Here is a 15,848-nt window from a genome sequence, read left to right as displayed (position 1 = left end):
TTAGGGCAACGGCATAACTGTTTGTCACCTTAACTGTTATTAGCAAATTTAACTTTACCACTATTTTCCTACTTCGATGTGTACGCAGGATATTTCAGGAATGTTTTGGAAGCACGCGATAGCTCCACGACCTGATACAGGCAGCTTACGTTATCGACGCACGCTTGTGAGTTTCCACTGTCTGGCTCGTCTCCCAATTTTTGACAGTACTGGTGTTCACACCAAACTAAGTTGTTCCTAACGTGGACGATGCAATGCACCTTCCTTAAGCGAAAACATCGCATTGGCTCATGGCCCACTGAATGGCTCAACGCTTACGAAGTATCTGTACCGGCCTCTGCTCTCTATCTCAATGGATTAGCATAGAAAACGCTGCCGCAATACAAGAACAGCGCAGGGTAATTTCACCATTTATATCCCAACTTTCCCCTTAAACATTTATGCTTTCTGTTCTATTGAAGGACTGTGAATGAACGCATCATCTGAATTCAAAAATATATTTCATACATTTTCATTTCCTTTCGTCCTACAGCTCAGCTTCTTGCGCGTTTGTACTTGCACCAAGGTTGTTTCACTGAAAATGAGGGCGTCTTTGTTTTCCAGACAACCCCTGCTAAAAACACTTTTTTTTACGATTATGACATCTCGTACGTCTGCAACACACACACGTGGAAAGAAAAAAAAATCCGATAGGCGAATGTTCACTGGCCTTCCCTTTTCCGCCAGCGTTTTTTTTTTCTCTGGGCTACAGTGTGTCATGATATTAAACAAAGAACAATGAAAATCTATGATTCATAAGATTATAGAAATTCCGCATTGTTGAATTTGTACCGATTAATTGTATGTTGAACTAATATTGTTAAGTTATACGAAGTGAAGCTTAAGCCATGCTCACAGAACGTGTAAAGCCAATCGTTGTTTTCTTCTCGTGTAGCGTGTTCAGAGCGTATCAGATAAGAGAAACGTTACGCACTGAGAGCTGGCGAAACCAAGCGCACATCCTGAACTTTGACGTGCAAAATATCTTCCGACTACTACAAACGTCCAAGAAAACGTACACAACAGTGATCATCATCATCGTTACTATCATCATCACATTTTGTGTTCAGTACTGAATGAAGACCTAAGGTTTTCTAGTTATAATTTTGCATGTCATGTCTTTTCCTCTTGTGCAGCAGTTTTGGTGGTTTATTTAGTCTGACAAGATGTCCGGTTTGGAAACATAGTTCTATCTTGTTTCTTTTTAGCAACTTCATTGCTTGGGAGAGTTTGTATGTTACATACCAGGGTGGCTAGGCTTTGGATTTAATCGCACTCTGTGAAATTGCGTACTTGAAAACATCCTTCATTCTTTTTATGCTACCCTCATCCTCTTGGCCTAAACACCCTGGTGCAGACTATTTTGCATACTTCTTGGGGAAAGTCGGATGTGCCAGATAGCACAAATGACTTTTGCGAGAGGTACTACATAGTTCAACGACAAATCATACTGTCCACTTAACTCATTAACAAGCATTCATGACTAGCTTTCAAATGTTTCTATGGCGGAACTAGTGCAAAATGTAAAATAACTGTCAGCAAGCGCTAGACGTTTGTTCAATTGCAAGGGATCTTGACATTAGTATTCTCGCAATGTCTGCCTCTGTAAGTCAAGCATATTGCAAAAAATTCTCATCCTAAGTAAATTAACTTGCCGATTACTAGAGAAAACGCGAAACGTCAATATCGTCATTGTGTCAATTTGGGGATAGATTGACTTTGGTAGATAGCTCCAGTCGATATTTGTCGTCCTGTGAGTCTTCAAAGGAATATTATTTAGGTATCACACACGCCGATAGTGGCTCTGCCCTGAGGGCCATGCCGTTGTGATGCTGTCGAGAAAGAAAATCTGTTGTTTGTGTAATGCATAGAAACAATTGTTTTCTTGATATCTATTCTTTCATCTTTGCTTGTAACATTCCATCGCTTCCTGCATATCTATAAAGTAAGAAGAGACGTGTGCCGGTCTCCGGCTAGAGGCGGTAACATCTTAAACTAAGATAACATAGAAGTCACAGTTTCACCTGACAGGCGAAGCATTGACTGCAATAGAAAATGGATGGGTAGCTTCACAAATTAAGGTGAGTCGTTTTATAAACTGCATAAGGTGGTGCAAACGTTCGATTGTAAATAAATTGACAAACACGTTTTCACGCGTGCCCAGGCAAACACGTACACATCTCAGTCGATGACGGCGGACACTTGTCGCCAGAACTCTGGCGTGACAAAGAACGGCAGCAGCGGCGAACGCATTTCACTGCGTGCTGCCTCTCACGTCAACGTGAACTAGGGGCGCCAGGAAACAGCAAGCACGAACCTATCATCTATAATATCCTGCTGGCTATTCTTCGAACATAGCACAAATTGCCTCCAAGATAGGCCGCGCGCGGCCACGCTCAGCTGCCGCAGCTGGAGTAGAAGAGGAGGTGCGCCCACTAACCTGCCTTCCCCCCCCCCCCCCCACTCCTATCGCGCGCACCTGAGAAGACGGCGCGCATCCTGCTCGCTATCTCAACACCAGACTTTCTCCCTTAGACACCGCCGCATCAAGCCATCATACTTCTCAGCTCACTCTCGCAAGCTTGCACTCGCACATACACTACGCGGCGCACTGCTGCGATGTTATCGCACTTGGATTTTATAGGGAACATCACGCCGACGCCAACAGCAATGACGACGGGGGAAATTTGCCTCGAGTATCCATCTAATTGCTATCTCCATAAAGCGACAGGACACTCGTAAGGTCATGACCTTCGGCGGTCGCATTCCGAAGGTGTAGCATAAAGAAAATACTATTTTCCTTTAATACAAAAGCACGCATATATATATATATATATATATATATATATATATATATTGTAACGCCTTGGTTGAGGCGAAAGGAATAGGAGGAGGACGACGAATCCTTTGGTGTGCGGAGCGCAGAAAGAAACCGCGGCTGGAGTGCTTTCCTAGACTCTCATCCATCACCTGTAAATAAACACGCCTCATCCGTAACAGTTTTGTTAAGGAAGGTGCTGGGTACTCAACCACGCAACACGGTTTTGCAACCACCTGATCTGCGCCGAAGTCGCCGCCTTGCTGGACTGCCGCCGTTGCCGCTGGTGGTCGAGATGTCTCGCGGTGAAGACGGAACCCGGACTGTACCAGTTCCTACAGCTGCAGCCCCTGCCCTGGTTACAGCGGCCCCTTCGGTACCTGCTTCAGCCGCGGCTGGTCCCTGGCAGCGTCAGCACCTGATAGAGCCTCGTACATTTGGAGGCAAGTCTGGCGAGGACGTGGATGAGTGGCTCACTCACTACAAACGGGTGAGCAACGATTACCATTGGGATGCGGCAACTCAGCTGTCCTACGTCGTGTTTTTCTTAACGGACACGGTACTTGTGTGGTTTGACAACCATGAGGACACCCTCACTACTTGGGATCGGTTCGTGTCGGAAATAACGGAGTGTTTTGGGGACTCAGTCGCGAAGAAGCAGGCTGAGCAAACGCTGCTGCAAAGAGCCCAAGTGCCAGGCGAGACGTGCACGATGTATATTGAGGCTATATTGATGCTCTGCAAGAACGTCAACCCTCGCATGTCAGAGGAGGACAAGGTCGGCCACCTCTTAAAAGGAATTGCCGAGGATGTATACCACTTCCTCATCGGCAAAGAGAACCTTGCTACAGTAGCTGACGTCATACGGTATTGTCGTACATTCAGACCCTGAAGATGCGACGTATCACGCCTAAATTCGGTCGGTTACCGAATGTGATTACCGTTGCGAGTGTTGACGACTACACGTCCCTTGATCTCGCGTCTACAATACGTGAGATAGTACGGGAAAAGCTCACCCGACACGTGAACTCGACACCTTATGATGCTGCGCCAATCCCAGCCCCCGCTCATCATGTTTCCGTCGCTGCAACGGGCGTAGAAGACTACAACTACAGTTCTCGCTCGCCACCGAGGCCGCAGCGCCATCACTACCCAGAGTCGCGGTACGAACGCCGCTTCAGCTATCCTCGTCAGCCGGCCGCTACACACCAGGAGCCGCGTGAAGATGCATTTGTCCCACAGCGTCGCGACAATGCTTTTCAGGAGTACAACGCATATCGCCAACCTCCTGTGTGTTATTGTTGTGGTGCTACCGGACACATACCTCGGTTCTGCCGTCGGCGCAGGGAAACATCCCGATAAGATCCGCCATCAACGTTTCTTCGCGCCGGCAATGGTCACAACAACGATCCCTGGTCCGCCTATTCCAGGAGAACCTCACGGCAAGAGAATCGGCGCAATAGTTCACCCGCTTCTGACCGTAGTTTGACACCTCCGTCCGCCTGACTGCGCCGCTCGCCTTCACCGCGACGGCGGCTATCACCACCGCCACCGCCGGGAAACTAGCCGGCGCGACCGATGGAGGTGAGGTCGCACAAAATGACTTACCTCAGATGCCTCCGCCAGTTACGATGTTTAAGAACAAGATAACGGTGTTAATAGATGGAGTATGTGCAACGACTTTAGTGGACACTGGTGCAACCATTTCTGTTATGAGTTGTTCCTTCAAAGATCGCATTGGCCAAAAAGTTATGTTTTCTTGGCACGAATCTACAAGATTTCGTGGTGTCCGCGGAGAAATACTTCGTCCTCTGGGAGTTTGCGTCGTTCACGTCTTGTTGGCCGGAAAGGTGTTCCCAACCGAATTCCTGGTTCTGCAGCGGTGTACACACGAAGTTATTCTCGGTATTGACTTTCTGCAAGAGTGTGGCGCTTTCGTCGACTGTGGCACCGGCGAACTTTCAGTCAGCAGTGAAGTTGTTCTTGCCCTCTGTGACGAGCTGCCACCCGCGGAAGACACACTGGTTGTTTCCGATGAACTGACAGTGCCACCATGGTGCATGCGGTCAGTTGCCGTGTTCGCTTCCGTCTCTGCCGTATCTCCCTTTGATGCCATCGTTCAACCTCTCACCGGTCAGTGTGCTAAGAAAGACATCTTAGTGCCTCGCTGTATTGTGTCGATTAGCAACCGAGTCACGTCTTTGTGGGCACTTAACTGTTCACCAGTGCCTGTTATCCTTCCTCGAGGAATGAAGCTCGCCATCTTTGATGGTGCCAACGGAAATTCTATCGCTGCCGTTCACAACGAAGATCAAAAACGCTTGGCCGTAGATGAATGCAGTTGCTCCTACGAGTCGCAGATTCTGAACATGGTTAGTAAGAACCTACGGTCACACGAGCAACAAAGATTGGTTGAGCTATTGGAAAGACATGCTTCTGTGTTTGACTTCTGCGAAAAGGAGAAGCGACCATCTTTACCCTGTTCTCGAGCTCAGCACAGAATCGATACAAGTTCTGCTCATCCGGTCCGACAAAAACCTTACCGAGTGTCGTCTTCGGAGCGGAAAGTTATTGCTGAACATGTTCAAGATATGTTGCAGAAGGGCGTTATTGAGGAATCGTGCAGCCCTTGGGCAGCACCTGTCATTTTGGTGAAGAAGCAAGACGGCTCTTGGCGGTTTTGCGTTGATTATAGACGATTGAACGCGCTCACAAAAAAGATGTATATCCACTACCTCGGATAGACGATGTCATAGATTGTCTGCATTCGGCTTCCTACTTTTCTTCACTAGATCTACGATCAGGGTATTGGCAGATCCCTTTGCACCCTGCTGACAAGGAGAAGACTGCATTCGGGACGCCTGATGGACTTTATCAATTTAATGTTATGCCGTTTGAGCTTTGCAATGCCCCCGCTACTGTTGAAAGATATATGGACTCCATTCTTCGTGGTTTAAAATGGGAGGTATGTTTATGCTATCTAGATGACGTTGTCATTTTCGGACGCACTTTCGAAGAGCATAGCACCCGTTTAAACCTCGTTTTAGACTGCGTCGAAAAGGCCGGCTTGGTTTTGAATTCCAAGAAGTGCCAGTTTGGCGAACGACAAGCATTAGTCCTAGGTCACCTGGTTGACAAAGATGGTGTCCGGCCAGACCCCAGGAAAATAGAAGCAGTCAGTTCCTTTAAACCACCTCAGTCACTAAAAGAACTCCGCAGCTTCCTGGGTTTATGCTCCTAGTTTCGGCGGTTCGTGCCCAGATTCGCGGACATTGTCTATCCTTTGACAAGCCTATTGCGAAAAGACAGCCCATACGAGTGGACACCTGAATGCGACGCGGCATTCTCTCAACTCAAGTTCCTGCTGACTTCAGAACCCATTCTTCGTCACTTCGATCCGTCTGCTCCTACTGAAGTGCACAGTGACGCCAGCGGAATTGGCATCGGTGGAGTGCTTGTTCAGCGCCAAAATAATGAAGAGTATCTGGTTGCCTATACGAGCCGTTCTCTCAGCAAGGCTGAATGAAACTACACTGTGACAGAGCAAGAATGCTTAGCGGCTGTCTTTGCTGTTCAAAAGTTTCGTTGCTACTTCTACGGGCGTCCATTCACAATTGTAACCGACCACCATTCCTTGTGTTGGCTTGTTACCCTCCGTGACCCCTCCGGTCGTCTAGCACGCTGTGCTTTGCGGCTCCAAGAATTTGATTTCAATGTGTCGTACAAAAGCGGAAGACGTCATGCCGACGCTGACTGCCTTTCTCGCCTTCCACTGTCGACAACAGAGGATAACGCGGACAACCTCGACACCTGCTTTGCTGCTGTCTCTCACGCGTTTCCTGACGCCACCGTATTCCAGCGGGAACAGCGCAACGACTTATGTTTGGACCCCCTTTTCGCCGATGCTGCAGTCCCAAGGCCAGTGGTCGGTTTTGCCTTCGCGATGGACTGCTATACAAGACAAATTATTCAGCAAGTGGCGCGCGGTATTTACTGGTTGTTCCCCAAAGCCTGCAATGTGACATTCTCCGTGTCATGCATGATGATCCGACGTCAGGCCACCTTGGATTCATTCGCACCTTACATCGAATACAGGAGCGGTTTTACTGGCCTAAGATGCGACATTCCACTAAGCAATACGTCTCGAGCTGTGACAAGTGCCAGCGTCACAAGCGACCGACAAGTGCTCCGCAAGGCCTTCTTCATCCTGTAGCGCCAACTACTACACCTTTAGAGCAAGTTGGTATCGATCTGCTAGGACCCTTTCCACAATCTTCGAACAACAACCGCTGGGTCATCGTCTGTCTCGATCACCTAACTAGATACGCGGATACAGCTGCGATATCTTCCTCCACCGCTACCTGCGTCGCTGCCTTCTTATTACGCTAGGTAATCCTTCGTCACGGTCCGCCTCGCGTAATCATCAGCGACCTTGGTCGCCAATTCGTCGCTGACGCCGTGGAAGAATTGCTTAGACTCTGCACTTCGCAGTTCCGCCACTCAACACCACATTATCCCCAGACGAATGGCCTTGTCGAACGAACCAACCGTACCCTGTCCAACATGCTGGCTATGTATGTATCATCCAATCACAGGAACTGGGATGACATCTTACCGTTTATTACCTACGCCTACAATACAGCGAAGCACGAAACTACGGACTTCACACCTTTCTACCTGCTCTACGCTCGGACACCACGCAGCTGTCTAGATACCATTTCCCCCTTTACACTCCATACAGAGGACTCAGTTGCCGAAACTTTGTGCCGTGCTGAAGAATCCCGACAAATTGCTCGACTGCGTACTCTGGCATCACAAGATCGCTCCAAGGAGTGGTATGACCGCCGCCATGACTCAGTTTCATTCGAAAAAGGTGACTTGGTGTGGCTGTGGACCCCTCAGCGCAGACGCGGGTTGTGCCAAAAGTTCCTGGCTCAGTATACCGGTCCCTTCACAGTCATCGACCGCATTAGCGATTTAACGTATGTGGTCGCCCGTGTAAGGTCACCAGGACGCCGCTCTAGCACTACTCAACTTGCGCATGTTAAGCACCTCAAGCGATATTACTCCCGCACTCAGCCCTAACTCCCGTGGTGGGCTTCGTCTGCGAAACGGGGAATGTAACGCCTTGGTTGAGGCGAAAGGAAGAGGAGGAGGACGACGAATCCTTTGGTGTGCGGAGCGCAGAAAGAAACCGCGGCTGGACTTCGTTCCTAGACTCTCATCCATCACCTGTAAATAAACACGCCTCATCCGTAACAATATATATATATATATATATATATATAATGAACGAGAAGAAAGGGAACCGAGGGGCCAATTTTTATTAATGATACGAGGGGCCAATTTTTATTAATGATATCATAAGAAGCGAAAAACAAGTGATGTCTGGGCCGCTCCCATGGCGGCCATTTCCCATGTGGCGCCCCAAGCACCTATTCAGGTGGGGACGCCTTCGGGTTGAGGTCAAACACCCCTTTCCAAGCGTTGAGGTCTCATAATGGCCGAGCACCAGGCCAGGAGTGCGCTTGTACCTATTTTACCGGTAGGTACACGGCGGCAGCACTTGCCTCCCACAGCCGCGGTGGATGCTCGTCAACAAGGCCGTCTGTGGTTGGACAAGAGGCGCCCAGAGACAAGTCCTGAAATCTCTATTGGGCCCTCTTTCGAGATTTGAACACCCACAACAGCAAAGCACCAGGCCAGGGGACATCTCTACCCATTAAAAAACCGGTGGGTTCCAGGCGGCACCGGGATTTGAGCGCGGTACCTCCCGCATACGAGGCGGATGCTCTACCTCTAGGCCATCGCTCTCAACAATGTAAGAGCATCGCACACGTAATGCGAAGACGTGGGTTCGTTCCCCACCTGCGGACAGTTGTTTTTTCATCCATTTTCGTTTCCAATAATTTATCATTTCTTTAATTCAATTAGTCATTACAAGTAATTTTCCTTTTGTTGTCCTTGGTGTTGGCTTCTTATGATATATGTATATATATATATATTTCTCAAAATACACCGGTGCGTTTGTTTGCGTCGCTAAAGTAATTGAAGGGGTATGGATGGTCCATCAGATTACGCAGACGCGTTTACCAGCGTAGGCGTGCTGTGATGAGACGTGCTGTGACCAAGTTCACGAAACGACCATGGGAGCACCAAGACGTGACGTAGGTGGCTGTTTCATGACCTATATGACATACATGTGATGACCTACCATTTATGTTCGCCCTACTTTCTTGCCATACTATGCCACTTTTCATACATACCAATTTAACGAAACGACCATGCGAGCTCCAAGACGTAGGCGGTTAGATAGATACTCTCAAAGTAGCAAATGCTCGCCAAGAAATACTTCACTTTAATAATATATTTTATCTACTATTGCGTAAGTACACAGCCCACGACTTTACCAAAGATGTCAAGGGATGGCACTACACAACTGATTTTGCATGAAATAACTGACACTGGGATGGTGACGTTCCCAGTTAGTCAAGCGAAAGCTGCATCGTGGAGCCTTCCAGTCACTCTGCGACGAGCCTTGTAATAAAGTGACAGCCCCTACTTAGGGTGCTCTTATCGTTGGCCACAGGGAAAGGAGGCTAAATCTTCCTGACGTTTCTCGCGTTTTCGACCGCGGCCGTCGGAGTGTCGTGGAGAAGGGTGGTGACTCATCCGTAGGCGCAAGCCGGGTTGCCGTCCTCTTTCTCTGTCTACTTGCCGGGTGAGTGGGTGTTCCAAAGCGCGCGCTCTCTCGCTCATAACATCGCCCCCGCGTATCTTGTTTTTGTTTATAGACTCCGTTGATCGCGTTGGCTGCCTGTGGCGTAAGCGCTCTCTCCCTCTGTCGAAGCTGCCGCGGGGCCGGCTTGTTCCTCCGACAATTGCTAGCATAGTGGCCCAGTCGGTTACAGAGATTACACCGCGGAACAGGCTTCTGAGGGTTTCTCGTTTCGTCGGATGCCAGTTTCTTTGCGTCCTCTGGCTCCTCTTTTTTGATCATGGAGAGATCAGTGCCTTCCTGCGCTTCCAAAAATTGGCCTGCCAATTCCAGCATATCTTGAAAGCGACTTAGCTATACTTTCTTTCAGATAGAGTGACAGACTCGGGTGGCAAGAAATGAGGAATTGCTCCTTAACCAGAATCTCTCTAAGCGCACCATGCTCCTGTGCAGTCTCTGAAAGTTCGGCCACCTATCAAAATAGTGGCTAAGCCGCGCGGCAGATTGCATAGCAGTTTCGCCATCGGCGGGCTTTCCGGTCCTAAACTTATCTCGGAATCCTTCTACGGTGAACCTAAATCTCTTTAGTAGGGCGGCTTTCACTCTTCCATAATTAGAGGCACCGGTTGGCGTCCGCCTACTGTTCAAACTAAGTGTTTCCCCCTCAAACACGTGCTCAACGCAGTGGCCCATTTATCATCTCGCCAATTCTGGCTTTTAGCAACCGTCTCAAATCTCTTCAAGTAAGCATCCAGGTCATCGTTTCTTTCATAGAATGTCACAAGCAGTTTGCTTGGGTTCAGACGGAAGCTAGTTCCTTCCCTTTCAGTGCTATCGACTCTTGCCTGAGCGGGAGCATTGAACGCGGGATCGGGAGCGTCTCTGCGCTCCTGTAAACGAACTCGTTCGAGTTCTAACTCAAGCTGTCTTTGTCTTTCTCTCTGAGCTATTTCAGCTTCTATTTGTTCTCATATCTGTCGCTCGTTTGCTTTAGTTTCTTCTTTTATCTGTGACTCCTTAGCTGCTCTTTCTTTGCGCTACTTCGCCTCTCTGTCCTCTATGGGCCTTTCGTTCGCTAGCTTGTCTCACTCTCTTTCTACAGCTCATTTTTCCTTCTGGCTAACCCACTTCCGTAGTTCAGCTCTGGAACGACCCAAGCTCTCAAAAAGGGCAACTAATTTCCCGAGATCCATGATGCCCTTCAAAAATCAGGCCGCGTCAGATTTCAACTATCTGACTGCTCTCCGTACACAAGTTAGCGAAACTTAGTGCAACATTCAAAATATGTACACGACCTAAGGCTCTTTCTCCCTATACCATGGACACACAGTTTGCATCAGAAAGGCCATGTCGCGGACGCCAGAAATATTGTGACACACCGCGTGAACGAGGCGCCAAAGCCGGGCCAAATTCCAAAGCCGACTTATCAGCTTCCGAAAATAATCCACGAAAGCAAGGACAATTAGTAAGTGGCCCTCTGGTGCGCCAGCGAACGCTGGTTGTGGTCCAAAGGCCAAGTCAGAGCCCAGAGTTGTTAGAACACAACGAAATATATTCTTCAAATAAGGCAGTTACATCACACGTGCACACTTAGGCTAGACACATGACAATACAATTCATATGGGTATTAACAAAGCACTAGAAAATGAATAACGACAAGCACGAAGTCCAACACGTAAAGCACAGAATGAATAGGAACACAAAGTGTCCTATTGTATTCACCCGTGCTGGTCTTGAGCCGGACTATCTCGGCGTAGCTCGAGGCAAATCTCGAAGAAACTTCTTCCGGAAATGCACACGCTTGCCGTGGAATCCCCTTCTTCCGCAGACGGTCAGTCTTCACGTCACCTCTCTTCACCGGCGCGGTCTGATCCCCCTTCCGATTCCCGCTCGGCGCTTTTATTGCCTTCGCCGGCGCCCTTGGAACCTTCGGTTCAGGTTGCGATCCCGTAGCATGAACAAAGCCTAGGAATGGTCCAGATGTTTCTCGCGTTTTCGACCGCGGCCGTCAGAGCGTCGTCAAGGGGTGACTCATCCGCAGGCGCAAGCCGGGTTGCCGTCCTCGCTCTCTCTCTCTGCTCGTGTGTGAGAGGGTGTTTCGACGCGCGCTCTCTCTCTCTCGTTCGTTACCGTCGCCTTCGAGTATCTTGTGTTTGTTTATTTATTCCTTCGATCACGTCGGCTCTCTGTGGCGCATACGCTCTCTCCCTCTGTTTAAGCTGCCGCGGGGCCGGCTTGCTCCTTTCTGGCTTGAGTGACGCGCGGCGCCCGCTTAGATTGTGTGCTCTTTCGTGACAGCAGGTCTTTTAACACTAGGCAAACGTGCAAAGCTGCTGCGTTTTTAGCTCCATTTCCCGCTTTGAAATAATGAATCAAATGGAAACAGCCGCCGATTCCTTTTGTTCTCAGACACCAGACCCACTAAAACAAGAACATAGTAACACGTAAGGAATATAGGTTCCACAATGCTACATTTAAGACCTCGCTTTTTTCCACAGGCAATAAGAAAGTCGAATGCACCACCTGATCGCGTCGTTAGTATTAGTTCAAATTATATGTTTATCGCAAAACTAACTAATTATATTTCTCTACTGCCTTAGCGAGAAAATGAAATGTATATATCGGTGTTTTTGATGCCAAATAAATGTTTGTGCTAAGTTTCTTTCATAAATATATTTTATAGTGTTAACTCCAAATGATTCGCACCTTTGTGAAGGCGAATTTGTCGCATTGGCATGACTTGCAGGAACGCGCTTGTACCGCCCTTATTCTTCGCGTTCACAATATTTCGCATTGTTCTTTGCAGAAACTGTTAACCATGGTTTAAACCACTGCCGTAGTTGTGTTTCTGCCCAGCCCTGCTACAGTCTAACGTACAAGGCTAGTTGTATGTAATAAATAATTAAATGTATAAAATAAAGAAACTGAATCCACAAAATGGTAAAATTACCTGTTCAAAGTAATGTATAACAATCTGTACAAATACGACAAAAGGTATGGAATAAAACCATGGAATAAAACCGCGAAGAAAAGCCCACTCCATTCTTTGCTTACGTATATTAAAAGTATGGTGTCAAAAGGCGATGATCGGAACACCGTGAATGGCGCTACTGACGCTGATGTAGCATTGCTGACTGAAACGTAGCTCTTTTCAAAAGTAAATCGCGAAGTGCTTTTTAACTTGCCGGGTAGCCTTTTAATGTTTACTGGAAACTCGGTGCTCAAAGAAATGGCGGCGGACTTTTGATTGCTGTTGCAGATAATCCTGTTTCTTCTAGCGTTCAGACCGTTATTATCTTAAAACTTGTATGCGGTGCATTTTTCTATGGTTTAGTAACCTGATTTGGGGTGTCTGTTATAGCTCTCCGTTCGCCAGTAATATGTTTCCTAATGACCTTCATGATGGTAATTACTCGATTACAGTATGTTATCGGAACGTTGTCATATGTGTGTGTTGCGTACTCGCTGGTGATATTGATTAACCGTATATTTGGCCAACTGCTTTTACGCACTTGAGTTTGTTTTCTGCTAAAAGCGGCAGCATTTTCAGCCTGCGTTATCATTGCAACTTTAAAGTATTAGCCTTAATAAACGCATATTGCACCATCTTTTTCGAGTGTAATAGACCTTGTGCTTACCACAGCACGTGATTTGTATAGTTCGCCTTTGTGGGGTTTTACGTGCCGAAACCAGTTCTGATAATGATGCACGCCGCACTGGAGGGCTCCGGAATAATTTCGACCACCTGGGGCTCTTTAACAACCCCTACAACGGGAGCACATCGGGCGTTTTAACAGCGGAGCTGTTTAGTCCGTCCGTCGCGGGCAAAAAATGTGGGCCGATCCTGGTGGTAGTGCAGAAAGGGTCCAATCGCCATAGCACGTATCCCTGTGAACTAGCGAAGCTGACCCTGGCTAAGTCTAGCTAAGCATGGTTGGGACTACTTAAGCTTAGTCAGTCATCGATAGCGAATCAATAGCTAATCTATAATCCATCAATTATCTATAAATTCCGCTAAATGCTGGGGATATGACTTGGTAGTGCTAGGCCTAGCCCAAATACGTGGCGAATACATTGCGATAGCCAATCGATAGCAAATCAATAGCGAATCAATATTCTATGAATAATCAATAAATTCTGGAAAATACAGGGAATGAAATGGTTGTGCTTAGCCTAGCCCAAATACGTGGCCAATGACTTGCGATAGCCAATCGATAGCCATTGAATAGCTAATCCATGATCGATCAATATTCAATAAATGCCCGGAAATGCTGGGAATGACTTGCTGGAGCTTAGCCCATCCTTAATACATGACCAATACCTTGCGATAGCCAATCTATAGCCAATATTAGCTAATCGATAATCGATCAATAATTGAAATTTTCCGGAATATCCTGGGGATGACTTGGTAGTGCTTAGCCTAGCCCAAAAGCAATAACTAGTTAGGTACCCATTGGCTCCGCTGTCTCTTTAGCACTGCGCCTCTAGTCCAAGCTACCTTAATTAATTTTCTTTTTGCATTTCGCCTCCATGGAAATGCAGCCGCTTCATTGGTTATCATGCAGGTCTGATTGACCATGCCATTTTTCCTCTTAGGGTGGATGTAGCAGTTAAGCACCATCGCAATCACGCTAAACATGTAAGAAATTGTGGAGCTGCTCATTTTGGCGCTATTAATCTTTAGGTTTATGTATTAATGGAAGTAATCGCGCAAGCTTCTCAGAAATAAATGCAAAGTCGCGTCCCTGAAAGAAGCGTTTCTTCCTCTAAGGTTGTATTAACGTCCTATAAGAACGCGCCTTGGTTTAAGCAGTCATGGAAATGCTTAGCGAACAAGAACAAATGAAGGTATCGTTCTGCTAAAGTTAACTCATTGTCGCGCTAGGATCATTAGGAAATGTAGGGTATAAAAAAGAACTGAAATTGGCAAATGACCCATTTTCGAATCAAGTCCTTCTATTCATGTTGACTTAACATTTGAGACAATATTGGAAGATCACAAACAAACCTGATGCTCGCAATATAACAGTTGAACTACCGGATGGCATATTATTCCATAAAAAACAATGCGCCAGTGTCTTTCGGCGTCCCCTAACAATTTTCTGATATCCTACACTTGAATCTCTCCCGAAGCATTCAATTTAATTTGATGCGACAAGTATTACAAAAATAATTGAAAACCTAGGGATATCCTGGTCCGCTAGACTGGGCACCATCAATTCTAAGTTTATTATTACAACAAAGTATGCAGCTCCACTATCCTTTCAAAGCCCTTAGAGCAATTGCTTGCAACTGGGTGTATTCCTTTGATCGGAACGTGGAGATAGTTATCCTATTTTTCATGTCAGTGAACCACAGTGTCGATAACCCCCCCCCCCCTTTTAGAACACTAAAAGTTATGATTAATTTACTCCCAGTACATTTTCGCGCGCGAATTGTCTTCCGCACAATTCTGGCGCCTTACAGATATTATTGCTTTCATAATAGCTGCGCACCTGGCTTGTAAAAAAATTACATCCATGCTGGATCAGTCCTGTTGAGGTTGTCAAATGTATTGTGTTGTTTTTATTACTGCTACTGTTGCATTGATTACCATTGTACACACTTCCCTAATTTATGCCCCAAGCGCCTTGGCGGTAACTGAGTAAATAAATAAATTAGTCTGCCATACGCGTGTAAGAGGGTCTTTCTTATAGAGGGGGGTGAGGTAGGTGGTTTTCTTTGTATTTTGTGTGACACTACTTCCTAGAGTAAACTTTAAATGTGCTGGTTTTAATTCTGTCCATTGTACACGTGTCGCAGGGTACTCGGCGGCGTGAAAAAACTACGGGTCGTGGATGCCTCATCGATGCCTTACCTTCCATCGGGAAACCTTAATGCGCCACTTATGATGATGGGAGTCCGAGCAGCGGCCATGATTATTGAAGACAACTTGTCTCAAGAGTGAAAACAAATAAAACGAGCTTATGATCAAGAATCGCTATGCTACCTATAAATATAAGCTAATTTCACGACCTACATTATGTGCCAAAATATTGTACTGCATCCCACAGGTGCACCCCACCTGCCCGGTTAGATCCCCGTTACACCCCTTATGTAGCACTCTCCTACATTGAGGGCGTTGAACTTTTCAACTAACTTCCGCGAAAGTCGAATCATAAAATATACAACATTTTTTGTCAATCACTTGTGCGGCCACGTTCAAGATTCGTCATTCCTGGAGCAATTTTACGTAGCTATGCCATCTTCCGCAATGTTCTTCCTCGTATCACC

At 47.0% G+C, this 15,848-nt stretch overlaps 1 protein-coding gene across 1 annotated transcript in view; it reads left to right on the top strand.

Annotated features, from left to right (window-relative positions):
• Positions 1 to 15,556, top strand: part of LOC119440239 (glucose dehydrogenase [FAD, quinone]) — a 690,341-nt gene extending 674,785 nt beyond the window's left edge. The window contains exon 11 of the mRNA XM_049662828.1: positions 15,378 to 15,556. Within this exon, the coding sequence (XP_049518785.1) occupies positions 15,378 to 15,522 (145 nt within the window). The 3' untranslated portion in view covers positions 15,523 to 15,556. The remainder of the gene's footprint in view (positions 1 to 15,377) is intronic.
• The last annotated feature ends 292 nt before the right edge of the window (positions 15,557 to 15,848 follow it).

The sequence above is a fragment of the Dermacentor silvarum genome, chromosome 2 (genome assembly GCF_013339745.2).
Source record: "Dermacentor silvarum isolate Dsil-2018 chromosome 2, BIME_Dsil_1.4, whole genome shotgun sequence".
Taxonomy (NCBI): domain Eukaryota; kingdom Metazoa; phylum Arthropoda; class Arachnida; order Ixodida; family Ixodidae; genus Dermacentor; species Dermacentor silvarum.
Note: the sequence above shows the minus strand (reverse complement) of the source record. Positions and strands in the feature narration are given on the sequence as shown.